General features: G+C 41.7%; 1 protein-coding gene across 3 annotated transcripts in view; it reads left to right on the top strand.

The window, feature by feature from the left end:
- VIPR2 (vasoactive intestinal peptide receptor 2) overlaps positions 1 to 27,218 on the top strand; it is a 176,265-nt gene that overhangs the window by 50,904 nt on the left and 98,143 nt on the right. For all 3 annotated transcript variants that reach the window (XR_005216905.1, XM_037835705.1, XM_037835704.1), the window contains exons 3-4: positions 1,496 to 1,603; positions 7,681 to 7,778. Coding sequence is in view for 2 of the 3 variants with exons in the window: in XM_037835705.1 (XP_037691633.1) it covers positions 1,496 to 1,603; positions 7,681 to 7,778 (206 nt within the window). In the remaining variant the exon portion in view is untranslated. The remainder of the gene's footprint in view (positions 1 to 1,495; positions 1,604 to 7,680; positions 7,779 to 27,218) is intronic.

Below are 27,218 nucleotides of genomic sequence, written 5' to 3' on the forward strand. Positions count from 1 at the left end.
ACTTTAATTTTCAAAGTATCATTTAAGATTCTCTAAAAGCACAAGCATACTTTCATCCGGGAAGACCCTAAGTCTTCAAGACTTACAGTAATACCTAATGGTGCCTGTCACAGCCCAAGAGGAACATGCCAGTCCAGAGGCCAAAGAAGACGACAAGCATTTTCTGATACATGAACTTTTATTCAGGACTTACCTACGGGGTGAGAAGTCGTGGAGGGATCATGATGGCTCTCTCAGGCCAGACAGGCATCGCATTTGCAGGGAAGACACCGAGTGATGCAAAAAGGGCAGAAAGCCTTTTATAAGGGTTTAAGACAAAGGCCTTCTAAGGGTGAGGGGAGCATAGATGCAGGAACAGGTTACTTTGACCTGGGGGGTGGTGCAGGAAGGACTAGAATAACACTTGAACAATTACATTTTGCTTTTTTTGTGAGACTAAGAGCCTCTCACTTCCTGCCTGCTTGCATAAAGTTCCATTTTAAGGTCAATTTACCCTTTTTCTCTTTACTGGCTTAGAAAGACAATAGGTTAAACATTTAGCTGCCTAGGTCATGCAGACTGCTGTGCACCAAAGATCTGTAGGCCTGTTTTGCTCAGGCCACGGGTTGCCACAGTGCCCAATGTAACACATGGGAAGAATGCAGATCAACAAGAAAGAAAAATGATGATCACTTAAAATTCGTAATTTACATAGTGCACATTGGATTGCTCGAAGACTTTTCCACCACAGATCGGAGTTATTTCTCCAAATCTAATTAGCATGAATACAACTGTAGAAGGGGCACTTACCCAATCTGGGTTCATTGCTTTGTGTGGCTAATAGAAGTCACACTGAACCAGGCTGAAGAGGAAAAGATGGTTTATTATGCCATTGGAAGGCAGGGAAAGCTTTCCCAAATCTGCCTCCCCGAAGTGTTTCTTCAGTTGGGTTTTATATCCAGGTTCAGAGACAAAGAGAAATAATTACTCAATTAACATGCAGCAAGAGTGATAGGCAAAAGACTTATCTATATGGGAGGTTTGGAGCAATCTTCCAGTGATTCTTTAATTGGCTAAACCCATTAGAGACAAAGGGAGTTAATCAATTTAGTTATTTCCCATTTTCCCATTTTCTTCAGGAGCTAGGTGACATCTGTGACAGGTGCAAACTTTATATTTACATATTGCTTTAGATTTTACATTTACATATTGCCCCTTTGTGAAAATTAAAGCTACCATTATATCCTGTTTTCAGCTTTGAAGGTTACATTTTAAGGCTACTTTACAATTTCATGCTTGCTTACAGTTTTAAGATTATATATAAAAAGTCACTGTTACACATCAAGCTAACAGTATTCTCAGTGACATCATTGGTGCCAGTTTGTCCCCCCCCCCCAAATAATTTGCAAGATAATTATCTAACTGATGGGTTTTCTATTTGTAAAGCTTTTAACAAATATCATATCAACTTGTCTCTTTCCCCCCAAGCAGTGATTTATGTGTACTTTCTTTCTAGCCTGCAGTGGTGTCTGGGACAACATTACCTGCTGGCGCCCCGCTGATATAGGAGAGACTGTCACAGTCCCCTGCCCAAAAGTTTTCAGCAATTTTTACAGCAAACCAGGTACTGCCTATTTGTATTGAATTCTTCTTTTCTTCCAGAGTGTTCATTTCTGAAAGTGTCATATTTTTTTCCATTAAGGCTGCAAGGAACAGGAGCATCAGTTTACTTTGGTAAATTCTAGCTGTTTCCTTCCATTAAAGTAGAGTCATGGAACAACTGTAACCATTCTGTGATAAATGTTACTTTTAGGGAGTGGGAGAATGGACAGCTTCTTGCTGGGGTCATCCGCCTCAAACAAAACAAAGGAAGAGCAGTGAAGTCCCTACAGGAGAGAAACCAGCGGGAAGCAGTTGTGTAGTGCCCCTCCTTCGGCAGAAGGGGCCAAATAAGCAGAGAGATGAAAACCTGAGCCCCCAGAGCATGGGTACAATGGCAGCCCAGACAAGGTGGGACAGCTAACTTTATACATGGTTGAGAATGTACATACGACTGCATTCATCCATGCAGTTTTGGCTTCTCATTAACCCTCTATATCCTCCAGATATAGAGGAAAGTAAGAACGTTCCTTTCCCTGGAAACTTAATCCTCCAGAAGAGAGCAGCCAGCCTCCAGTTAGTGACTAGGAACGTTGTTTCTCATTTGCCTGGAAATAACTGGCAGCTATTGAACAGACTGTTTTCAGTTTTCAACTTCCTGCCCTAGTTTTGATATTGTTGGAATATCTGAAATTTTCCTGAGTTTTCCATAGAGCCTCAAAAGTGTTGATTGGGGGCTGGAGAGGGAGCCCTGGCTTTCTCCTTGTCTGTATCCAGGGTTTACTCTGGTTGTGCATCCCTGCATTTGTGCTGAAAAAATATCTCTTGGCTCATTACCGAAAGGTGGTTATTTTTTTGTATAAGTGATCCAGATTTTTGCACCATGGAGAAGTCTATTGGGAAAAATAGAAGATACATCTGGAACTCAGAAGTGCATAATACTTTGAGTACTGTAGAGAACTTATTTTTATCTTGGGCATGTTACAGGGTAAAAACTTTGAGAACTGGTAATGTTGAAGTACTTTAAAACAGTTCTGGAGGACAGATTAGGGCAGAAGAAAAGGAGATTCAGAAAAGAAGGATTTCATTTCATGTCTTCTCTAGGGCTGGCACGTAGCAGCAGTAGTGTACACTTCCTTAATCTTGAGTTAATCGGCCAAGGGGCAGCATCATTGAACATTGATCATCTACAAGTTGGAAAGCCTAAATAATTTTAGAAAATCTGAGCTCTAAAAAATATCTCTACCCAATTAGTAATATTACTGCTGAATGGTTTGGAAATTCCAAATGAATTGTCATATACTTAAGGCTTTTCCTAATATGACAGAATGATTGAAGGTTCCCAGAAGAGCACATGAGCAGCCTGATAATTTTCAAATTTGCATACAGCAGAACCCCAGTTCCCGGGCCGGCCGGCCATTGCACCCGGCCCGATAACCTGCCACGTAGGAGCTATCTGGGTCAGCCCAGGGTCCAGGTCAGCTTTGAATCTGGTTCTGCTCTAATTTGGAGAATGAGAATTCTCAGTCTGTTTTGGCTTAAATGCTTGGCATTCCTTTTTTTTTTTTTTTTTTTTCCAAAGCAGGGAGCATGACACTGCCTGGCTCTTGGTCTTCCCAATGGGGAGTATCTCTATGGTGAGGACATTTCCCAGAGTTTCTTTAGGTCTGGATAATCACAGCTGGATGATCTTAAATGCACAGGATTCCACTTTTTCAAATGGTCACAAAAATATGAACCATGAGATGACCTACACAAACTCTTGGCTAATAGAGCGATGAGGTCTACAGAGGTATTTATTTAACAGTGTTTATAGCGCTGACTTGGAGGACAGGGGCATAATATGGAGCTGGAGGCTGAGTGGGGCTGGGCTGGGGACTGACTGGCAATGATGAGAGTGAGCTTAAGGCTCAAAGATGAAATCCAGCAGTGATAAATGGGATGCCTTGTAGTCAGATTAAGGGCTTGTAGGACCTTAAATCTGTATAGTTTACAAAACACTTTTACATTTATTATATTTGCTCCTCACAATGACCTGTAAGAAAACTGGGTTATCAGAATACACTTAGTAATAATTTCAGCCCACAAACCCAGATGTTCCAGAAATTGATCTATATTTTTTAAAACAACTTATTGTCTCTTTTGAGCTCCCATCCCTCAAGGTAGGAGGGACATTTTCGGACTTCTGCCTATCTTGGACAAAGTTTACATATTATTAAATGAGGGAGAGGGTCTCTGGCTTTTGATCATCCCAGGCAGCCTGTACCCTGGCCCTGTGCTGTTTCCAAGCCGGGGTAACACTGGAATCAGATGAGGTTTCCTCTGATTCCAGGCTCCAGATGTAGTAGGTGGCCTCTTTCCCTAGGTCCTACAGCCTCCCCTGAATCAGCACTAGGCTATGGGATGCAAATCCTCTCCAGGCCTGGGGTGCAGGTGGGAAATCTAGTTCCAGGGGGAGGGGAAAACTGTGGGACTAAATGGTCTTTTGCATTTCCTAACCACCCTATCCCTTTCTCCATGCAGTAAGCTAACTGCTCAAAGGAGAAGTAAGGAAAAGGGGGGAGTTATATGGAAGGGATGGAGAAGCAGTGGTTACTTACCTCTGCTACAGTATACTCCTCCACATTTCAGTCACAGACAGCAAGTGACAGAACACTTGTTCAGTGCCCTATCCTCTACATCACAGAGAGTAAGAATGCCCTGTCTGTAGCAACTCTTACAGTTCTGTTCTCTTTTTTTTCTTTTCCATCGACATATGTTGCATGCTTTTAATTTCCCCCCAAGCGTCATAGTCTCCACTCACCAGTCTAGGCATGGGCCTCGTCCATGCTACAGAGAGAAACAGTCCAACCACCTCCGCTGCTTTGAGCCTGCCTGTGGTGCTGTGTGCGGTTCTGAGAATAGCCTTTAAAGGGGTGTTAACAAATAATGCTCATCAAACGGAGTGTGGTGCAGGGTTTGAAGAGAACTTGGAATATTTGTTCTGAAGAATCGACATTTTAGGGGGACATGCTCTACGTCTTCAAGTATTAGCAGTTCTACCAAGAGGAAGACAGAAGGATGCGTTCTACACACAGTTGAGGAAAGCTGGGACAAGTGGGAGGTGCTCTTTAGCCCAGAGGTTCAAAACGTGAGCTTGGCAACCAGACAGGTCCAAGTCGTGGCTCTGCCATCCTCTCTTTGAGGGACCTTGAGCAAGTCACTTAGTCACCTGTGACATAGGACCTTCCTCTGAGGGTTGATGGGATGCCTCTGGCAAGGGCTTGACATAATGCCTGTAATACAGTGAGAGCTCAGGAGATACTGGCTGTTTTTATGTAGGTTTGGATGAGCCAAGGCTTTGAAGGGTTAGGACTGTGCCACAAAGGACTACGCTGTTGTAGAAAGCCATGACACCTCCCACCCCCTTTGACAGTGCCACGTGGAAGCACCCTGGCCGTCATTCCTTTGTTGGGCAGGATGGGCTCCATGACTTCTAAGGCGCCTTCTAACCCAGGTTCTGAGATTAATTAGGGACTTGCAAGGCCAGATGCCTTAAACATTGCTCATTGCATTAAGCCACTGTCATAAACTTAGATTTAATGAGCACTCATACTGCAAAGTCTGAAGCGTCCGAAAGGGGAGTATGTAATCAGCTCTGGGAAGCTGGGGAGGGAGGCACCTGTGACACTGCTGAGAATCCCCGATGGAGTATAGGCTAAACTTAGAACTGCAGGGCGGGAGGCCCCAGGCTCCTGCCTGCAGCGGAGTCCTGCTGCTTCTTGCTCCCTGGCTCACCAGGCTCTGCCCACAGCACCCCATACCTGTCCTTGCCCTCACCCACCTGTCTCTGCAAATTGCAAGCCTCAGGCGTTGCTTCTGCAGCTCACCTGCCACTTCTGCCTGCCAGGTGTCTTAGAAGGAATGGAAAGGCAATGAAGAGGAACTGTGTGTGAATGTGTGTGTGTGTGTGTGTGTGTCTCTCCGTTTTATAGAATCAATTGTTGACTTCAGTTTTTGAAATTGCATTTGAACGTCTTCTTGACACTAGTTCTTGCTCTACAGGAAAGAAACAGTCATGCCTCCCAAAGTGACTAATGCACAAGCGTAGATCTCTCCCAATCACTCGTATCAGGTTATCAAGTACCAAAACCCACACAGTGCAGAGTTTCAAGTCGGGAGTTTTGCACAGACTAAGAGCCAGGCTGCTGGGTTTGAAACTTGGGCCCATCACTTATTAGCTGTGTGACTTTGGGCAAGTGACTTAACTTCTTTAAGCCTCAGCTTTCTTATCAATCAAATGGGGATAATCAGAGGACTTGCCTCATTTAGTTGACAGGATTAAATGAGTCGATACATATAGGGGCCTTAGCACAGTGCCTGGCACATAGTAAGTGCTCAGTAAATAAGAGCTGCCGTCACTGTAACTATCATTAGGTATAATTATTCCTGATTCTGCCAGTTGTTCACTGATGGGCAGGTGCCTTTTGCCTCTGTGGGCCTCAGGTTTTTTGTCTGTAAAATGGGGAGGTAGGACCAGATCTCTAAGTCACCTTGCCTCTTTTAAGGCTTGGTCCTGCCTCCACTTTTCACTGTTGTCCCTGCGCCAGTGCTACCCCCAGAACCAGCTGGTTGCAGCTGACTTGGGAGCTTCCTCTGGGAGTTGGAGCAGAAGGAAGGTGTTGGCTTTGGGAATCACAAAACCTAAGGAATGGGGGTATTCTGGTGCAAATGGGGAGGGCAAGCGACATTGCTGGTGGCTTTGCTGAGCCCTACACCCCCTCCCACTTCCTCTCCTAGTAGAATCAAGTTCTGCATCCCTCGGCTTTCCCTCTGCCTCTCACCCCACAGCATCCCAATATGTGCTTCTGCTCTTGCTTTCCTCTGGTTAATCAAGGCAGATGAACAAATAGGTTGCCATGGATAGAACATGATTTTTGAGTCAGAAAACTTCTCTCTGCCCCTTAATGCTTACAAAACTGCAATACTTACTGCTACTGAACCTTCTGAACCTTCTTTTTACCATCTGTAAAATGGGAATAGTCATACCTACCAAATCTGCTTCACAAGCTTGCCCCGAAAATAAAGAGACCATGCAAATAAAAACATTTGTGAAATCTGAAAGCCCTAGACAGTGTGGGTCTGCAGTACAGTGGAAAGAGCAAGTGCTTTACGGGGGGACTGGGACCCCAGTTCTGGTAGCTCCACTGGCTAACTGCTGGAAGTCCCTTAGAGCTTTCTGCGCCCTGGTTTGCTTTTCTGCCCCAAATGCCCATCCAACACATCCTATCTGGCAGGATGCACATAATTAGTGCCTGCCTGCCTCCTCCTCCCTTCTGTTATTGCCACCCTAACTCCCGTTGAGATCTTGATTGCTTACTGTTTTGTATAGTTATCTGCCAAGAATAGAGTAGATTAACATACAAGTTTGGATTATTTTAGAAGCAAATAATGGGATTATAAAACCATCGCTGCATTTATTTCATGCAATTTGCATTTATTTCATGCAATTTAAGCCTTATGTCCTACAGCCATTTTTCCTCCAACATCAGTGACTAGGGGTACCCTCCTTTATACGATCTGGTCACTGTTTTATGGAGCAATAAAGGGGTGAGGAGACTGGCCTGAAGCAGAGAACAAGCAGTCAGGAGTTGGGGTAAAACTGGATAAAACTTGATAATTGGCTCCAGAATGATAGAATTTGGCTATAAATCTCTCTTATGGTAACAGAACAGTCCCTGTCTAAGAGATTCCATTCTGCTCCAAATAATTCAAATAACAATTATAATAATAATAATTATTATTATTATTATACTTGTACTTTATGATTTACGAATTGTTTTTGCTCACATCTCTTAGGAGTATTTCCCATGAAGGATTCACTGTCCAGGTTATGTGGATAAGAAAACAGTCTGGTGAGATTAAGTGCGCACAACTGTTCAGTAGCTGGGCTGGAATTCAGACTCAGGACTTCTGAACTTAAGATCAAGTCTCCTTTGACTGTATCATGGCTGACCCTTAGGAATTTGGAAATATTTTAAGGTTTAAGCACTGACTAAATTGTTGCTACTCAGGCCAGCTTGCATGGACTTGCAGATCAAATGTCTGAACTTTACATTACAGGAAACATAAGCAAAAATTGTACAAGTGATGGATGGTCCGAGATGTTTCCAGATTTCATAAATGCATGTGGCTATAATGACCTTGAGGATGAAAACAAGGTAAGAATGTCCCTAGGTGGTTTCTCACGTTTTACTTGATATTTTATCTTTTTCATTTCAGTTCTGTTGCCTGGCATTTGGAATTATTTGGTTGTTTCATAATTGTGGAAAAGGGAAAGGCTGATTTTCTTTGCCCGCCGTCAGCATGCTACTGAAGGTTATAAAGAGACACTTGCAGAGTGTCAGCTCTGCCTGCTCGAAATGAGCTTAGCTTTTGTGATTGCATTCTGAGAGGTGTACCCTTGCTGCCATTTATATTTCTTTGTCTCATTTAATATTTTGCCACAATATGAGCTGTTGAGAAGCCCTCACAGTATTTTTTCCTTAGCCCAGACCCAATAGCAGGTGATATAACCCAAATTAAAGCATTCTCTTGCAAACTAAGAGACTCAGGCCGTCCTTAGTTGAGAGGTGTCTAGGGAACATGTTAGCTGCCAACAACTGAGCTCAAACCACTGTGGCGATTCAGCCAGAGGCAAGCTTCCCTCCTTGTCAGGGCTGCATTAATTTCTGAGCACAGTTTTCAAAGAGATCTCGGTGGTATCATATTCTTTGTGAAGCCTTTCTCTGGTAATGTGATTATTAAGTAACTGAGGATGTTTTTCCTAAGCTCAGAGTGTGTCAGCCTTCAACTCTGGTAAAACTCTCTGCTCAGGAATTCTGGCTGTATAAACTTTCTCAGCACTCACGATCAGATTACTGTTTGTTCCTGCACTCTCACCCCAAAGCGTTGTAAGATCATGGTTTATTTTGTTTATCACCAGAAAAACAGATTAACTGTCTTCCTTCTCAGCAGGTCCCTGTCAGCCCTTGTTCAGAGCAGTCTGTTGTTTTCATTTACCTCCCAGCACTGTCGTGGATAGGTGAGCACCTTACAAATCTGAAGTCAAAGGCGTGTATTCCTGCACACGTTGAACACAGGGCTAAGGTATCAGTTATATGGTATAGACCTGAGGCCGTTTTAAAGAGAGTTTTAGGAAATATCTAGCTATCCATGTACAAATATTTTTCTACAAATCCACAGAATGTTTGGTAAAATTATCTGTTCTACACAAATGCCATTTCTCCGCTTCCCTTCACACTTGCCCCTTTAGATGCTTTTTCCCCTTCCTTACTTTGGTCCCTGGCTTCTCACTGTTCCTGCTTCCACCTGCCATTCCTGTCATTTAGTGAAACCTTCTGCAATGCTTCTGTCAGATTGTCTTTCCAGAGGAATTAACAAATCTTGCATACTTCTTTATTACGGAAGGGCTTTCTTTAGTTACTGAGATTTAGAATTTAAAGCCAATTCTTTTCCCACTAACTTATTATACCTTAGGAAAGGAGGTACCCTGCATTTTAGGCAATATCCCTCTAATTGAAGATAAAACTCCTGACCTACGGCCAACGATGAATGATGATGATGATGGCAGTGATGCCAGCTGACGTTGAATGCTTGCTATGTGCCAGACACCATTATCAATATTATCTCATTTCATCCTGATGATACCGTTTTTGCCCAAGGTTTTAGAGAAATTAAATGACTTGCTCAAAGTCCTCCAGCTCCTGAGTAGAAAGCCATGCCTGGAACCCTGACCCGTTAGGCTCTAAAGCTTCAGTTCTCCATTGCAGAGCTAGTCTGCCCCATTACCAGGCTCTTTCCCAATGGACAAGGGGATTTTTCACTGGCAGCTGCCTGGCCTCACCCCCTCCCCACTGGGCTGGCTTGGGTTGACAGCACTAGCCACGGGCATTGGACGGCCCTACACAAGCAGCCCGGACTGGTGACCTCAGTCATACATGTAGCCCAGGGCACTACACAACTGTTCTTACTCTTCCCCAAAATTAAAGAATTTGCACTGATAGCCCTGCTAAGGTAGTTGAGAGAGAACCAAGTTGAGTATCAGGAGACCCGGGTTCTAGGCACACAAGATATGCTCAGTACACCCTTGAGGAAGAGATAATAGATACTAATGTTGGATACTTTTCAGTGAAGGCTGTCAGTGGAAACATAATGATTAGACTCTCAGCTATGGGGATGCAGTAAAATTGCTAAAACCTCCCTTATCTAATAAATTGTGTGCTGCTAGTAACTTGGTTCTGTCACTTGCAGTGTCACAATAATGACACCTGTCAGCTATGCCAGACTTTTGTAGGAAAGGGAGTTTCTTTTTAAGCTGTGGTGATGTAAGTGAAAGAAAGGTCTTATTAGATATTGCTGGAACCCAGCTTCCCCTTTGTTCTATTCTCTGTTCTATTTCTGTTGTACATAATCACCGGCATTAGCTCTTCTATGTCACACGTATTTAGCGTTCTCCTCAGCAGCTCAGTCACCCTTTGGTTAAAAGTAAAGGGCTTGGGTGGCACCTTCAATCTTTGAGGTCATCGGAAGAGATATTTTAGACTCCGTGTCAGGGGCCATTTTGTGCACCTGGGACACAGTGATTATAGGAAAAGCACTTGGAATTTGGTGCTGCTAAATTCCACCCTGCAACCCAGCTGACATGTAGGAGTTAATTTACCAACCTCAGCCTGCAAACCCGAGAAACTTAGACACAGGAGGATAGATTCCATTACTTCATTAAAGTTTTAACAGTACTTAGAATTTAATGCAACAGAAATGTCCTATAAATTCCCTTCTCCTTCTCCCTTGCTTTCAAGTTCCCTGCATCCTTCAAGGCTTAACTAGCGGCTTACACTTACTTCACTTGGTTGTTGATAACCCAGTACCTAGCCCCGAGTCACTAATCTATTCATGGCTAACCTAAGTTCAGAACACATTTTTCCATGGAAATGCGTAAAGCGGTTTTCAGGTTCCCAGACGAGCTAGTTCGAAACTGCTACTTGGCTATTTAATAGATCCAAACCAGGAAACCATCCTGTTAAATTACATTGGCTTTGCAAGAATAAGACTGTAAATTGTATAGAATTTAACCCCAGTTAAAGGACTGTTTCTGTAGAAAGAAGAGTTCTTAGACCCGGGAGGAGGGATTGCCCCCACCCCAGCATGATGACCAGGGATCCAGAAGTGGTTTCAGTGGAAAACCCTGTCGCATCTCCCTCGCACCCTGTGAGACCTCGCAGGGGCTTGACCTGCTGGGGCTTGGTCAGGCCATGTTAGGGGCAGTGGAGATGGGCACCAGGGAGCTGGGAATGGTGGAAAGGGTGTGATTCGGATCTTGGAGGCTTCTGTCAATGGTGCGGTGGTGGCGGTACTGGTGGGACGTCTGAAGTTTGCATTTCTTCATATATGTTGTGTGTGTGACAACAGTCTGGCTCTTCATTTAGTGCCTCTAGCAATTAGCACAGTGTAATGTACAAGACAAGATGTGTAAGTACAAGACATCAGGAAATACTCATTGAGTGAAAAAGCAGAATGTCTTTTGTGTATCCGTATGAAAAAATCTTTAACTTCCGTAAATAGAAAGAACTCATTCAAAATGTCATTACCCTACAGACGTCCTTGAGAACTCATCAGCAACATTTATTCAGAACCCTATGTTTGCAAATCCCTGTAAAAGATGTGAGCCCAGCGTTCATCCATTCTTTCACTCATTCATTCAGTGAATAAACATTTCTTGAGAGTCTCTGTGTTCTGTGCTGTGTCCTATGGTTATAAAGAAGAATAGCATTGAATATGGGAGAATAGTGCAAGCTAAGTGTCATTCATGGCTATATAAGCACACTTAAGAAATCAAACACTACTGCTTCTCCTTATATCCTGCGCTCTCCCCTTCCTTCACGCAGTAGGTGACAGTCCCCATGAAACCATGTGGAAAACTCACTTTTATCTGTTTCATTCTTTGGAAAGGCCTGTTACTGCCTCCTGCTTGCGTGAAACACGGAGCACTCTGTACTTCCCTCATGCTTTTTCATCTAGTTTGAAAGTCACTTTTCTTCTTAATTAAACATTGCAGAGATTCTGCAAATGTCATAAATGCATTTTCCCTGCTAATGGATTAGAAAGTCAAAACATTTTAATGTGAGAAAGTGAAGAAAATGATGGCACAAAACCAAAATGAATAATAATTCTTCCTGATTGCTGTTTCCTCTGTGTTTCAATACTTTGAATTCTTGGTTATTTTAGGGAATCATTTCAAAGACGAAAAAAATGCCACATCAAGCCTAGGGCTCCAGACACACTACCATCTTGGGCGCCAGGAAGGGTTCTCACTGTGGTTGCTGTGCCCCAGATTGGAATCAAATCCCGAACTTGCATCCCCGCCTTCCTGCAGTTAGTGAAGCTGGAACATCCCTGGTAGGAGTAAACCAGGGTTTCCTTCTCCCTTCAAGGAGCTCATGATTTCAGTGTCATATTTCATTTCATCAGAGACTCACTTTCTTCCCAGATTTATATTTTTAATTGGATTCCCTGCTTACACACAGCTAAGTTCTGCCCTGGGTGCTGTGTGTGCATCTTTATTGGTTTCAAAATTAATTAAGTTCAAGGGAAAAAAAAATTAGCTTCCACAAAAGCCAGAGGCTTGACTGCCAATGGTGAGAGAATTAAGAGAGAAAAGACAATCAGTAATGGGAAAATCCTCTGGAAAAGAAAAAAGCATCTTAAGACCCCAAGAGAATCTCTCAGATGATGGCTGGAGATGTTATTTAGGTAGCTCCTTCTCTCTTTGAACCAAGGAAGACCCAATCATTAGAAAAGGATGTTTGTTGGTGGTCTAGGATTTTAATTTTTTGGTCTTACAAACCCACAGTAGATTTTTTCTAAAAATTTTATCTTGAAATAATTCAAACTTACAGCAAAGCTGCAAACATAATACAAAAATAATACTGAGAACCCCATATTCCCCCTACCCAGATTTACCAAATTTTAATTTTCCCACATTCGGTGTCTCTATCTCTCTCTTTCTATCTCTGTCTTTCTGTCAGTCTATCAATGTGTCAATCTATCAATGTGTCAATCTGTTTTCTAAATTTTTGAATGTAGGTTACATATATCATGCTCTTGTACAATCTGATATTTCCATGTGTATTTCCTAAGAACAAAAATATTCCATTTTATAACCATGTTAAATACGGTTATCAAGTTCAAGAAATTTAACACTGATATAAAGCATACAGTCTAATTCCAATTTTTTCACTTGTCCCAAAAATGTCCTTTTGGGTATTTTTAACTGTTTCAGTTTGCTAAAGCTGCTGGAATGCAATATACCAGAAATAGGTTGGCATTTCAATGGGAATTTGTTAGTTTACAAATTGACAGTTCTAAGGCCATGAAAATGTCTAAACTAAGGCATCAAGAAGAAGATACCTTCTCTGAAGAAAGCCTGCTGACATCCAGGGTTCACGTTTCTCTGTCACATGAGAAGGCACATGGTGACGTCTGCTGGTCCTTCTCTCCCTGGTTTCAAAATGGCTCTCTCAGTTTCTGTGGGTTCTTCTTGCTTTTCCTGAGGCATTTTCTGTCTAAGCTCGCTCTCTCCACGAGCGGTCTTAAAGAACTCTAGTAAAGGATTAAGACCCACCTTGAATTGAATTGGTCATGTCTCCATGGAAACAACCTAATCAGGAGGTCCCATCCACAACAGGTCTGCCCCCACAAGAGTGAATTAAAAGAGCACAGCATGTTCTGGGGTACATAATAGTTTCAAACTGGCACACACCTCCATTATTAAAGCCAGTCCAGGGTCATGTATAACATTTAATTGTCATTATCTCTTTAGTCTCTTTCTCTTTTTAAAATTTGTGTAAAATATGTGCAACATAAAGTTTCCCATCTGAATCACTCCCAGTTACACAGTTCATTGGCATTGATCACATTCGCAGTGTTGTGCTACCATTACCACCATCTGTTAGCAAAGATTGCCCATCACCCCAAACCAAGATCCTGCACCTGTTATGCATTTATTTCCCATTTCCCCTCACCCCCAGCCCCCAGCAACCTGTACTCTACTTTCTATCCTATGAATTTGGATATTCTATTTATTTGATGTAAGTGGCTTTATACAATATCTGTCCCTTTGTGTTTCACTTGTTTCACTAATCCTGACATCTTCAAGGTTCATCCATGTTGTAGCATGCATCAGAACTTCATTCCCTTTTACAACTAAGTAATATTCCATTATATGTAGGTACCGCATTTTGTTTATCCATTTATCTGTTGATGGACACATGGGTTGCATCCATCTTTTGGCTATTGTGAATATGATGCTTTGAACACTGGTATACAAATATAGTGTTTGAGTTCCTGCTTGGTTATGTGGTAATTCTATGTTTAACTTAGGGAGAAACCATGAAATTGTTTTCCCCATTGGCTGCACCATTTTATTCTCATCAACAGTGTACAAAGCTTCCTATTTCCCCAAATCCTTGTAAGCACTTATTATTTGCTGGGTTTTTTCCCCAAATAATAGCCATTCTAGTGAGTGTGAAATAGTATCTCATTGTGGTTTTGATTTGCATTTCCCTAATGGCTAATGATATTGAGCATCTTTTCATGTGCTTATTAGCCATTTATATATCTTCTTTGGAGAAATGCCTATTCAAGTTCTTTGGCTATTTTTAAATTTATGTGTCTTTTTGTTGCTGAGTTGTAGTTGTTCTTTATATATTCTTGATATTAATCCCTTATCATATATATGGCTTCCAAATATTTTCTCCCATTCTGTAGATTATCTTCTCAGTTTCTTGATAAAGTCCTTTGATACACAAAAGTTTTTAAATTTTCTTTTGTTCTCATACTTTTGGTATAAAGTCCAAGAATTCATTGCCAAATGCAGGGTGCTGAAGATATTTCCCTATGCTTTCATGTGCATTGCCATGTGACAGAAGAGCCCAAGACCAAGGATCACTGGCAGCCAGCCCAAGAACACCATAGTCTTCAGGGAGAAACCATTGCCAAGATGATGCCTTGATTTGGACTTTTTCCTGGCCTCAAAATCCTGAGCCAATAAATTCCCATTGTTTAAGTCAACCCATTGCATGGTATTTGCTTGAACAGCCAAGGAAACTAAGGCATCCTGTTTGGAGTTCCTTGAGCTTCTTGTATGTGTATATTCAGTCTTTCATTAAATTTGGGAAATTTTTATTACATTTCTTTGAAAACTCTATCTGCTCCTTTCTCTCTTCTGGGATTCCCATAATGCATATATTGGTATGCTTGATGGTGCCTTGGGCTTGATTCACTCTTCGTCATTCTTTTTCCTTTCTGCTCTTCAGTTTGTTTTATCTTTTAATTGTTTTCTCTTCACATTCACTGATTTTTTCTTTTCCTGTCTCCATTCTGATATTGAATACCTCTAGGGAATTTTTATTTCTGTTACTGTGGTCTTCAGTTCTATTTGGTTTCTTTTTATGATTTATTTCTATCTATTGTAATTACCTTTTTGTTAATCTGTAGTTTTTTTATTTCCCTTACTTCTTTGTGTTTTCCTTTAGCTCCTTGACCATACGTGAGACAATTTTTTTTAAAGTCTTTGGTATGTCAGAGTCTGGTCTTCCTTGTTGATGGTTTCTACTTCTTATCTTGCTCCTTTGACTGAACCTTTTGTTTCCTCTTTCTTTGCATGTCTTGTAATCTTTTTTGCACTCTTGACATTTTAATATTTTAATGATTTATCTCTGGAATTTAGCCATTAAGGACTCTGTTCTTTAAGCTTCTGTCCAGCTCGTGTTATGACAGATTTTCTTAAATACCAGGCACTTAAAACAACAAAAATGAGCAAAAATAAAAGAAAGCAATTTCCTCAGTCTTTGCAGATTAGCCTGTGCAAGTGCTGTCCTTCAGAGCTGAGTTATCCTAACAATAGTTCTAAAGAGCAGCCCAAGGCAAAAGGGTAGGGATATCCCAGTCTTTTCTGAGCATGCAACTTGTTGTGGGTATGCACACATAGCCTTAGGAATTCCCCTGTCTACACAGATCCAAATGTTCCTTCTTCCCCTGAGAAACAGTCTTTTCATCTAGTCCTGGGAGCTATATTGTATATCTTAAAGCTGGTAATACTTTATCTCAGGCAGCTATAATGTATTACTTTCCTACAGCATATTAGCTGCCCTGTAATCTCCTGTAGTGCTGGGCAAGTTCTGGGATGGATAGCCTACAATGAGCAAATCCAGAGCTCCCCTTAACCCTAGGAGAAATAAAAAGGAAGAAACAATTCTCTTTTGGCAATTTGGACATTTTATCTTAGGCATGGTTAAATAGTGGGGGTTTCCCTCATTGAGGTCAGGGCCAATCAGGGGGATAAATTAATTAATCCTCTGAGATTTCTAATCCTTTAAAGCTCCACCATCCCAGAAACATTGCTACCATTGTCAATGATGGAAATGAGTGGATGTGGAAGGGGGTTACTTTAGAATGGTTGCCAAAGACTATTTGTTGTGGGTCATTATGCCAAACTTTCCCAAGTGGGTAGCCAGATTTATGTCCCTGTTTCTTTGGATGTCCATCAGGGTTAATTGTAGTGACTATGCTTGATGGAAAAGTGACCATCACAGCAACCTTACTGGAAGGGAGGGCAGGCTGGGGTGGAAGGAGTTTCCCAATATTGAAAGATGGGTGCACATTGGTAGGTGAGGGCCCTGCCAGCCTCTGTGCCTGGATGGAGGTGTCAGGGCTACAACCCTCACACCACCCTCCTCAGGCCCAGAGTCATCCCAGATTACTTATCTTCCTATAATCCAGGCCCTCCATAGAGTTCAGCCCAGGGTTTCAGTGTTTCCTAACCAGCTCCTCACACAGACCTTGGGGGGCAGGGGAGGAGAGGAGGTCCAGGGCAAGAAAGAGGAGAGTGGGCAAAATAATTGAGCCTGCTGAATGCTGCTAGAGAAAAAGCAGGTCAGACTCATACTTTAGTGATTCCTCTCATGTTGGCTCCTTACCTCCTTCCCTCTCCATCCTTATTATACAAACATATGGATTTCCCAACCCACTGGGTATTTGGAGTTTATCTTTGAGGGTGCTGAGGGTCTGATTTCATAGGAAGTTGTCCTGGGCATTATGTTTTTAGCTTCAGGTGCAAAAGTGTGTCTTTTTCTCCAGTACCACCCTGGTGGAGTAATTCCAGTTTCCACTTGGAGTGGTTTCTAATGGAATCTGCTCAGTTGCCTGTTATAGCATCTGTCTGTCCCTCCCCACTGGGCCCTGTCCTGCTCAGAACCCAGGACTTCTCTGAACCTAGGTGGGGACATACAAGGAAGGAGTTCTGGGCCTAGAAGCTTCTTAGGATAGCCTACTCAGCCGTGCTGCCTATCTGGGCGAATCATACTCTACTTTGCCAGAATCTAACTTTCCTTCCTGCATCATTGCCTCAGGTCCGACAGGCCTGGCTCTGTGCCTTAGTTTTCCATCTGCTACCCAATGTCTCTCCCTCATCTGATTTCCCAGGGATTCTGTGCACTAGTAAGACATGAAAACACCTAGAAATTTAGTGCCCATGGTGAGCTTCTGCAGGCCCTACAGTGGCCTTTCTCCTTGGTATCAGAAGTGCTTCCCAGGTGAATCCAGAATGACCCCAGAATTTGATCTAGCACAGAACTCATCCTCTTGGTTAAATTTCAGTTACCACACATGGCTCTCTGCCTCTCTCTGCCACTTCTTACTCACTGCCCTGCCCATCTTGATTTATATGGCCAAGCCAGCTGTGTTATAGAGTGACAGCCCCAGTAACAAATAGGTGGCTTAATGCTTGGTTTTACACTCAAGGCTTGTATGCTTCAGTATGTATTCTATATTATATTTTTGCTAATATGTTTTTTAAATAAAGAGCAGTTCTGCTAAATTTAGCCAAGAGAACTGTTTGACATTTTAGATTTCCCATGCATCAAGAGGACACATTTCTTCCTTATTATGCCATATTCCTAAAAATATGTAAGTACTCTTCTATCAGCATTGAAATCTCTGACTGCTAATTCCGCTTCCTTAACATTCTCCATCCTTGACAACAATAACCATAACAACTACTAACATTATTGGGTTCTTATGAGCCAGGCACTATTTGATTATCTCATTTAATTCTCACAAACCCATGAGGTCTGTACTATTATCCAGATGGCACAGAGGAGGAATCCTAGGCAGAGAGATGTTGAGTAACTTGCCCAAGGTTGCTCGGCCATTAAGAGTTGGAGTAAGGATTTGAACCCAGGCAGTCATGTTTCAGAGTGCATCTTCTTAACCAGAATGTTCTTTCATCCTGGCTAAAATCCAGGTTACTTGATTTCATCTTAGATGAATGTCATGAAGTAGGAGGATTTGAACAGATGGAGTTGGTTTTCTAAAGCTAGTCTTGTTAGGAGGTGTGTAGAGTGAAAAATTATCAATTCTGTAATCTGATGTATTTTTTCAAAGAAAGTAATTTTGCCCTTTTTTGAGTTTTACCTATTTATACCCTGTATTGTTTAAAACCATGCAGCTATTACATGTCTTTTTCCTTTATTTATTTATTTATTTTTTTAGTGAAGCCAGGAGACTGAGCCATTTTTTTCTTTGGGGGGTTAGAGGAACAATGTTTGAACCTTAAGTTTTCCACAAGGAGCTACTCTGCTCCAATTCCACAAACGTAGTTTGTGCCCAGCCTTGGCTCTAAAAGGCAAGTGGTTATAACTTACGGGGAAAAGCAAAAACATTTTCTATTCATGTCTACTAGGAAAACATCTTTAGCCTGTAGCGTTACTTGTGGTTATAGAAGACCACAAATATTTTTTTCTCCTAAAGATGACAGTAATATTCCTTTAGGCACCAGAATTGAGTGTCCAAATTAATCAAAGAAGTGTGGTTCAAATATACTCCATGCTTGCTGCTGTGACTTTATTCAGTGCCTGAACTAGCTTCATCTGCAGTGTCTTCATTTCATTTCACATCAAATCACAGAAGAAAGCCTTCCCTTCACAGTTTTGAGTGAGCATCATGACTGCCATGCTCATTGCATGCCAGCTGCACCATATGGGTTCATCACACAGTGAGAGTGGATGACACTTGGCGCAGGATCAGTTTGGCAGGCAGACAGGAGGCAATCAATACTGTACGAGACAGGCTGAAGAAATGCCTTAGGGCTCAGCAATTGGCATAGGATGGTGAGGAGCCAGAATAAGTGGATGGAATTGGCTGGCCTTTAGTTACCAGGGAGCCAGACAGCAAGGCAACCTGTGGTGGGGAGTGAAGACTGAGCTTGAGTGAAACAAAGCATGTTGACCTTGGGGTTCTAGCAGACCTGACCTGTAGTAGAAATATGATTCAGAAGTCATTACAAGAGCAGACACAATTAGTATCTCTTTCTACTGCTAGTTTTACTTGAACCCGATGAACATGATACTTAATACTTGCCTAATAAATGAGTAAGTCTTTTCAAGATCAATGGAGAAAGATGAGCAAGGAGAGGAGGTTAAAAAGAAAATCCTATAGTACACTCATGTCCCACGGATAGGTTTGGCCCAAAAAGATTCTTTCAAGGGAAATGAATACATAGAAATTAGGTCAATATAATTAAAAACAAAAAACAAAGAAGATCCCATTAGGATAAGCCAACAAGCAAGACTATCCTATCCAGGTGAAAAACAGGAAATATAAAGAAAACAAATTAGCAAACAGAAATATCGTAAGGCAATGCTCCTGGAGGAGGCAGTGGTTCAGTTAGAGGTATTTCTTAGCACAAATCTGCCAAATACCAGGGGCAGACAAGATGCATATATTGGTTGGACATTATGATACATGTGCCGAATTCTGGACGTGTAGAGAAAGAGGCATTGAGCCAGAAGCTCCAGTCCTTAAACAGAACTCGGCAATTATGTGATGGAGGAGACTCCGGGGGAAGATGGTGGAGTAGGGAGCTCCAGGACTCAATCCTTCCACCAAAAGGGCTGCTGATCAGGTAGGAACTGACCAAGACAGCTGTGCTGGGGTTCTGGAGGCCAGAACAACACTGGGCTTCATCCAGGGAAGAGCGGGAGGAAGAGGCTAATAGATTGTTCTGCAGTGGAGAACAGGGAGTTGCTTTCTCTGCGCAGCAGCTGCTGGCACCTATCCCCTACTCTTAAAAAAATATTTTTAATTGGTTTACAAAGGAGCTACAGACTACATGGACACGAATCTTTGTAGGAAAAGGCAAAAAAAAAAAAAAAAAAGAGGTAAGGTTTAAAAAAGAGCCCCAAAACACCCAGAGAGGAAAGGTAGGGAAAGTGACAAGAAAGGAAAATACAGAAGAGAGCAGGAAGAAACTGACATACAAGAGATTAGCATCATACATACACAAGAGGAAAGTGAGGAATAAAAAGAGCAAGAAAGATGAGCAAGCACTTAAAAGTGTTTCCCTACATAGCCCTGGTGATAATCAGATTAGAACCAACAACAAGCACAGCATGAGATTAATAAGAGGTTTAAAAAGGCAACAGTGGTATGGAGATGGGCTATTGCCGGTGTTGAGAGAGAAATGAACTTGTTTCAGGCACAAAGATTAGAGCATCCCCTCTTCCCCAGGGAGAGGAAGCAGGCCCTGGGGCAGCTGCCATTGGCGTGTATAGAAAGGGTCTCTCAGGTCAATCTTAGCATATTTTCCCCATCTTTCTCAAAAGTCTTTGGGGGCTGTGGGATGCCACTGGGAGAAAGGGGTGATCAGAAATATGAAAACCTGCCCTCTTTCACACTGTTCAAGAGCATTTCTGGGCTGGGTAGATGAAGCCCCCTCTCCAAGTGGAGAAGGCACCATATAGTGCCTGAAGGTGGATATAGGAAAATACACAACCCTCACTACCTGCAGCCTCAGCCTAGCCTTTTTTCTGAGTTGGGAACTTCAAGGACTTGAGGGACAGATTACTACCTCTCTACCCCCTTAGCAAGATAAGGGCAGGCCATCCCCCACTCTTGCAGTGGGCCGCCTTGGGGTCCCAATAAAGAAAAGCCCAGAATCCGATGGCTTCACAGGTGAATTCTACCAATCATTCCAAGAAGAAATAATATCAGTCCTGCTCAAACTCTTCCAAAAAATTGAAGAACAGGGAACACCACCTAACTTATTCTGTGAGGCCAACATCACCCTCATCCCAAAACCGGATAAAGATACCACGAGAAAAGAAAATTACAGACCAATTTCTCTAATAAATACAGATGCAAAAATCCTCAACAACATATGTACAATTTGAATTCATATACACAATGATCAAATGAGTTTTATTCCAGGTATGCAAGGGAGGTTTAACGCAATAAAATCAATTAATGTAATACTCCATATTAATAGAACAAAGGGTGAAAACCAAATGATCATCTCAACTGATGCAGAAAAGGCATTTGACAAAATCCAGCATCCTTTCTTGATAAAACCACTTCAAAAGATAGGAATAGAAGGAAACTTCCTAACATGATAAAGGAAAAACCCACAGCTAACATCATACTCAATGGTGAAAGACCATTGAGGTGAAAGCTTTCCCTCTGAGATCTGGAATAAGACAAGGATGACCACTTTCACCCTCTTATTCAACATTGTGCTGGAAGTTCTTGCCAGAGCAGTGAGGCAAGAAAGAGAAAGAAAAGGCATTCTAAATTGGAAAGAAAGCAGTAAAACTTTCCCTTTCTGCAGGTGATATGATCCTAGGTACAGAAAAACCTGAAAAATCCACAACAAAGCTCCTAGAATTCAGCAAAATGGAGAGGTACAAGATAAACAACCAATAATCAGTAGTGTTTCTACACACTAGTACTGAGAAATCTGAGGAGGAAATCAAGAAAAAATAACATTTAGAATAGCAACTAAAAGAATCAAATATCTAGGAATAAATTTAACCAAGGGTGTAAAGACTTTATACAGAGAAAACTATGAAATACTGCTAAAAGAAATCAGAGAAGACCTAAATAAATGGAAAGACATTCCATGTTTGTGAATTGGAGAAATAAATACTGTTAAATGTCAGTTATACCCAAATTGATCTACAGATTCAATGCAACCTCAATCAAAAGTTCAACTGCCTACCTTTCAGAAATGGAAAAGCCAACTACCAAATTTATTTGGAAGGATAAGGGACCCTGAATAGCCAGAAACATCTTGAAAAAGAAGAATGAAGTTGGAGGACTCACACTTCCTAACTTGAAAGCATATTATAAAGCTAATGTCAAAACAGCATGGTAGAGGAGAACCTAAGTTGGTGGCTAGGTGACACAGGGCAAAAAAACACCTCTGTGAAAAATACTAGATAAAAACCAGGAAGTGACCCAGAACACCACTTCCAACATAGCACCAGTCAGACAAGGTCTGCTAAATCCACAGGGAACGTGCATTTGGTGAAACCAGGAGCCTGCATTCTGAAACAAGTGAGTGAGCCTGCTGAAAGTCCAGCGGCCTTGCTGCGGTGTGGGGACATGGTGGGCTGCCATTTGGAGACAGACTAGTTCTTTAAAAAAAAAAAAAAAAAGCCCAGGAGCGGCTGCAGATACGAAGGGAGAGCTGTGTAGTGAAGCACGGTGGGAGCGGGCTGGGTTAACACCTCGGTGTCTGGCGTGGAGGATACCCCTTCCCACACCTGCTGCTGATTGTCTCGAGACCAGGAGAAGAGGGGGGCCAAAAGGAGAAAAAAACTGCATTCCTTGCAGTCATTTCCCCAGCAGGCAGGGGACGCTCCTGCCCGGGGCCAGACCCACAGCCCAGAGCCACACCAAGAAACCCAGTGTGATGGGGAGTCTTTCCCACAGCACTGCACATATGTCACAATATCAGCCATGGACAATGGCCTTTGATACAACCATGGCTGATTGTCCTGGAGCTGGGGGGGCGGAGCTATGTGAAAAGGAGGAAGTTAATGTGTCCCATTCAACCATCTTTGAAGCAGGCTGGGAGCACCCCTGCATGGCCCAGCGACCCAGGGCTTCCCTGGTGGGCCAACGCGTACTTGTTACGTGGCACAGCCCTCCCTCAGCAGAGGTCCTGGAAGAGCACAGCTGGGAAGGGGAAACCGCTTGGAAATCTCAGGGACCCTACGCGAATACCAAGGACTTGTGGGTCAGCGGCAGAGACAATCTGTGGAAAGACTGAAATGAAGGCTTAGGCTCCTGCAACAGCCTTAAATCTCTGCGGACACCTGGGAGGTTCGATTATTAAAGCTGCCCTGCCTGCCTAACCACCCAGACACACGCCCCACATTCAGGGCAGACAGCACCAACAACACACCCAAACTTGGTGCACCAATTGGACCCCACAAGAATCAGACCCTCACATACCACAAAGACAAAGTTGGGGAGAATTGATTTGAGGGGAATAGGTGACTCACAGATGCCATCTGCTGGTTAGTTAGAGAAAGTGTATGCCACCGAGCTGCAGTTCTGACAAATTAGGGATCAAGAAAAGCAAATGCCAAAGGCCAAAAACAACAGAAAATCTTAAAGCATATGATAAAACCAGATGATATGGAGAACCCAAACCAAAACACCGAAATCAAAAGATCAGAAGACACACAGTACTTGGCACAATTAATCAAAGAACTACAGACAGGCAACAAGAGCATGGCACAGGATATAAAGGACATAAAGAAGACCCTAGAAGAGCATAAAGAAGAAATTGCAAGACTAAATAAAAAAATAGAAGATCTTATGGAAATAAAAGAAACTGTAGGCCAAATTAAAAAGACTGGATACTCATAATACAAGATTAGAGGAAGTTGAACAACTCATTCTCTTTGAGGACCACAGAACAGAAAATGAAAGACCAAAGACAGAATGGGGAAAAAATCAAAAAAATCAAAATGGATCTCAGGGATATGACAGATAAAATAAAACATTCACATTTAAGACTCATTGCTGTCCCAGAAGGGGAAGAGAAGGGTAAAGGTCTAGAAAGAGTATTCGAAGAAATTGTTGGGGAAAACTTCCCAAACCTTCTACACAATATAAATACACAAAGCATAAATGCCCAGCGAACTCCAAATAGAATAAATCCAAATAAACCCACTCCAAGGCATATTCTGATCAGACTGTCAAATACTGAAGAAAAGGAGCAAGTTCTGAAAGCAGCAAGAGAAAAGCAATCCACCACATACAAAGGAACAACATAAGACTAAGTAGTGACTACTCAGCAGCCACCATGGAGGTGAGAAGGCAGTGATATGACATATTTAAAATTCTGAGAGAGAGAAATTTCCAACCAAGAATACTTTATCTAGCAAAACTCTTCTTCAAATTTGAGGGAGAGCTTAAATTTTTCACAGACAGACAAATGCTGAGAGATTTTGCTAATAAAAGACCTGCCCTACTTCAGATACTAAAGGGAGCCCTACCGACAGAGAAACAAAGAAAGGAGAGAGAGATATAGAGAATTTTAACAGACATATATAGAACATTACATCCCGGGTCACCGGGACACACATTCTTTTCTGGTGATCATAGATCTTTCTCCAGAATGGACCATATGCTGGGACATAAAAACAAGCCTCAATAAATTAAAAAAAAAAAAATTTGTTCGAAGCACATTCTCTGACCACAATGGAATACAAATAGAAGTCAATAACCATCAGAGAATTGGAGAAATTACAAACACCTGGAGGGTAAAAATGAGGGGGAGATGAAAACATTCCCGGATAATCAAAAGCTGAGGGACTTCACCACCAGTAGATCAGTCCTATAAGAAATGCTAAAGGGAGTTGAGCAGGCTGAAAGGAAGGGACACTAAACAATTGACTGAAACTACATGAAGAAATAAAGATTACCAGTAAAGATCACATGGTAAATATAAATACCAATACTACTGTATTTTTTATTTGTAACTCCACTATTTACTTCCTACAGGATCTAAAATACATAAACTGTAATGATAAATCAGTGGTTTTGGACTCAATGTAAAATATGTAATTTTTGACAAGAACTATATAAAGGTGGGGGAATGAGGGAGTATAGGAACATAGTTTATGTGTCATATTGAAGTTAAATTGGTATCAAAGAAAAACAAGATTGTTATAGATTTAAGATGTTAAATTTAAGCTCCACGGTAAACACAAAGAAAGTATCAGAGAATATGACCATAGAGATGAAATGTAGAGTAGGGGTTCCGAAAAGTGGGGGAAGGGGCAATGGGGAGTTAAGAAATGAGTGTAGGGTTTCTGTTTGGGGTGAAGGGAAACTTCTAGAAATGGATGGTGGGAAGGTGATAGCATTGCAACATTCTAAATGTGATTAATCCCACTAATGGAATGCTAGGGAGGGGATGGAATGGGAAGATTTAGGCTATATATATGTTTCCACAATTGAAAAAAAAAAAAAAAAAGACAGTCTAAATAGATGACAATTAAATGCCAAGGATGATCCTGGATGGGATCTGAGGATGGAGGACAGGAGGCTCAAAGGGACACAGATGGGACATAAGGGGGAAAAAAAAAAGGAAATATAGAATGTAAACTTTGTATCAATGTTGAATTTCTTGAACTTCTTAGCTGTGCTTAATGGGGTTGCATAAAAGAATGTTCTTGTCCATGGGAAAGGTATATGTGAATTGTTTGTTCAAAGATGTGTGCAGCTTGCTCTCATGTTCAGAGGAAAGAGCAATAGATGATGGATGATAGATAGGGAGGGAGGGAGGGAAAGAAAGAAATGGTGGTGTGACAGGATGTTAAAGGTGGTGGATCGGGGTATCGGGGGAGGGGGGTTGGGGTATGCTGGGGTTCTGTGTATGAGATTTGTACTGTTTTTGCAACTGTTCCTGTAAGTTTGAATTTATCTCAAAATAAAATTTCTTAAAAAAAAAGATAAAACAGCATCGTAGTGGCATAAAGATAGATATATTGACCAATGGAATCAAATTGAATATTCAGAAGTAGAGCCTCACATCTATGGCCAATTACTATTTGACAAGGCTGCGAAGACCACTCAACTGGAACAGAACAGTCTCTTTCGGTTTGCTGAAGCTTCCAAAATGCAGTATACCAGAAATGGACTGGCTTTTAACAATAGAGATTTATTTGGTTACCAGTTACAACTCTAAGGCCATAAAAGATGTCCAAATTAAGGCATCAGCAAGAGGATACCTTTTCTGAAGAAAGTCTGCTGACATCCTCTGTCTCGGGAAGGCACATGGCTGGCTTCTGCTGATCTTCTCTCTCAGGTTTCGTTGTTTTGAAGTTCTGGCTCTTTCAATTTCTGTGGGTCCTTTCTTGCTTCTCTGGGGCATTTCTTCCTTTCTAAGCTCTCTCCAAATGTCTCTACGTTTTGTCCTCTCATAAAGGACTCCAGTAAAGGATTAAGACCCACCTTGAATGTGCTGAGTCACATCTCAATTGAAACAACCTAATCAAAAGGTCCCATCCACAATAGGTCTGCCCTCAAAGGGATGGATTAAAATAACATGGTCTTTTCTGGTGTACATAACAACTCCAAACTGTCACAGTCTCTTCAACAAATCATGCTAGAAGAACTAGATATCCATATGCAAAATAATGAAAGAGGACCCTTATCTCACAACTTATACAAAAGTTAACTCAATATGGATCAAAGGCCTAAATATAAGAACCAGGACTATAAAACTCCTATAAGAAAATGTAGGGCAGCATCTTCAAGATCTTGTGGTAGGCAGTAGTTCCTTAGACTTGGCACCCAAAGCACAAGCAACGAAAGAAAAAAATAGATAAATGGGAATTCCTCAAAATTAAAAACATCTGTGCTTCAAAGGATTTTGTCAAGAAAGTGAAAAGCCATCCTATGCAATGGGAGAAAATATTTGGAAACCACATATTTGATAAGGGTTTAATATCCAGAATATATTAAGAAATCCTAAACTCAACAATAAAAAGACAAACAAACCAATTGAAAAATGGGCAAAAGACTTGAATAGACATTTCTCCAGAGAGGAAATACAAATGGCTAAAAATCACATGAAAAGATGCTCAGTATCATTAGCCATCAGGGAAATGACAATCAAAACCACAACAAGATATCATTTCACACCTACTAGAATGGCCACTATTAAATAAAAACAGAAACTACAAGTGTTGGAGAGGATGTGGAGAAATAGGAACACTCATTCATTGCTGAAGGCAATGTAAAGTGGTGCAGCCCCTGTGGAAGACAGTTTGGCAGCTCCTAAGGAAGCTAAGTATACAATAATCATATCACCCAGAAATCCCACTACTAGGTATATACCCAGAAGAACTGAAAACAGGAACTGGAACAGACATTTGCACACCCGTGTTCATAGTGATATTATTCAATTGCCAAAACAAGAAAGCAACCCAAGTGTCCATCACACAACGAATGGATAAACAAAATGTGGTATGTATGTATGGTGGAATATTATTCAGCTCTAAAAAGGAATGAAATCCTGATTCATGCGACAACTTGGGTGAACCTTGAGGACATTACGTTGAGTGAAATAAGCCAGATGCAAAAGGACAAATACTGCATGATCTCACTGTTTTGAACTAATTATAATAAGCAAACTCACAGAGTTGGAATTTAGAATATAGGTTACCAGGAGACAGATTGGGGTTAGAGAATGGGGAGTGTATGCTTAACTTGTACAGAAATTCTGTTTAGGCTGATGGTAA

This window comes from Choloepus didactylus, chromosome 5 (genome assembly GCF_015220235.1).
Source record: "Choloepus didactylus isolate mChoDid1 chromosome 5, mChoDid1.pri, whole genome shotgun sequence".
Classification (NCBI taxonomy): domain Eukaryota; kingdom Metazoa; phylum Chordata; class Mammalia; order Pilosa; family Megalonychidae; genus Choloepus; species Choloepus didactylus.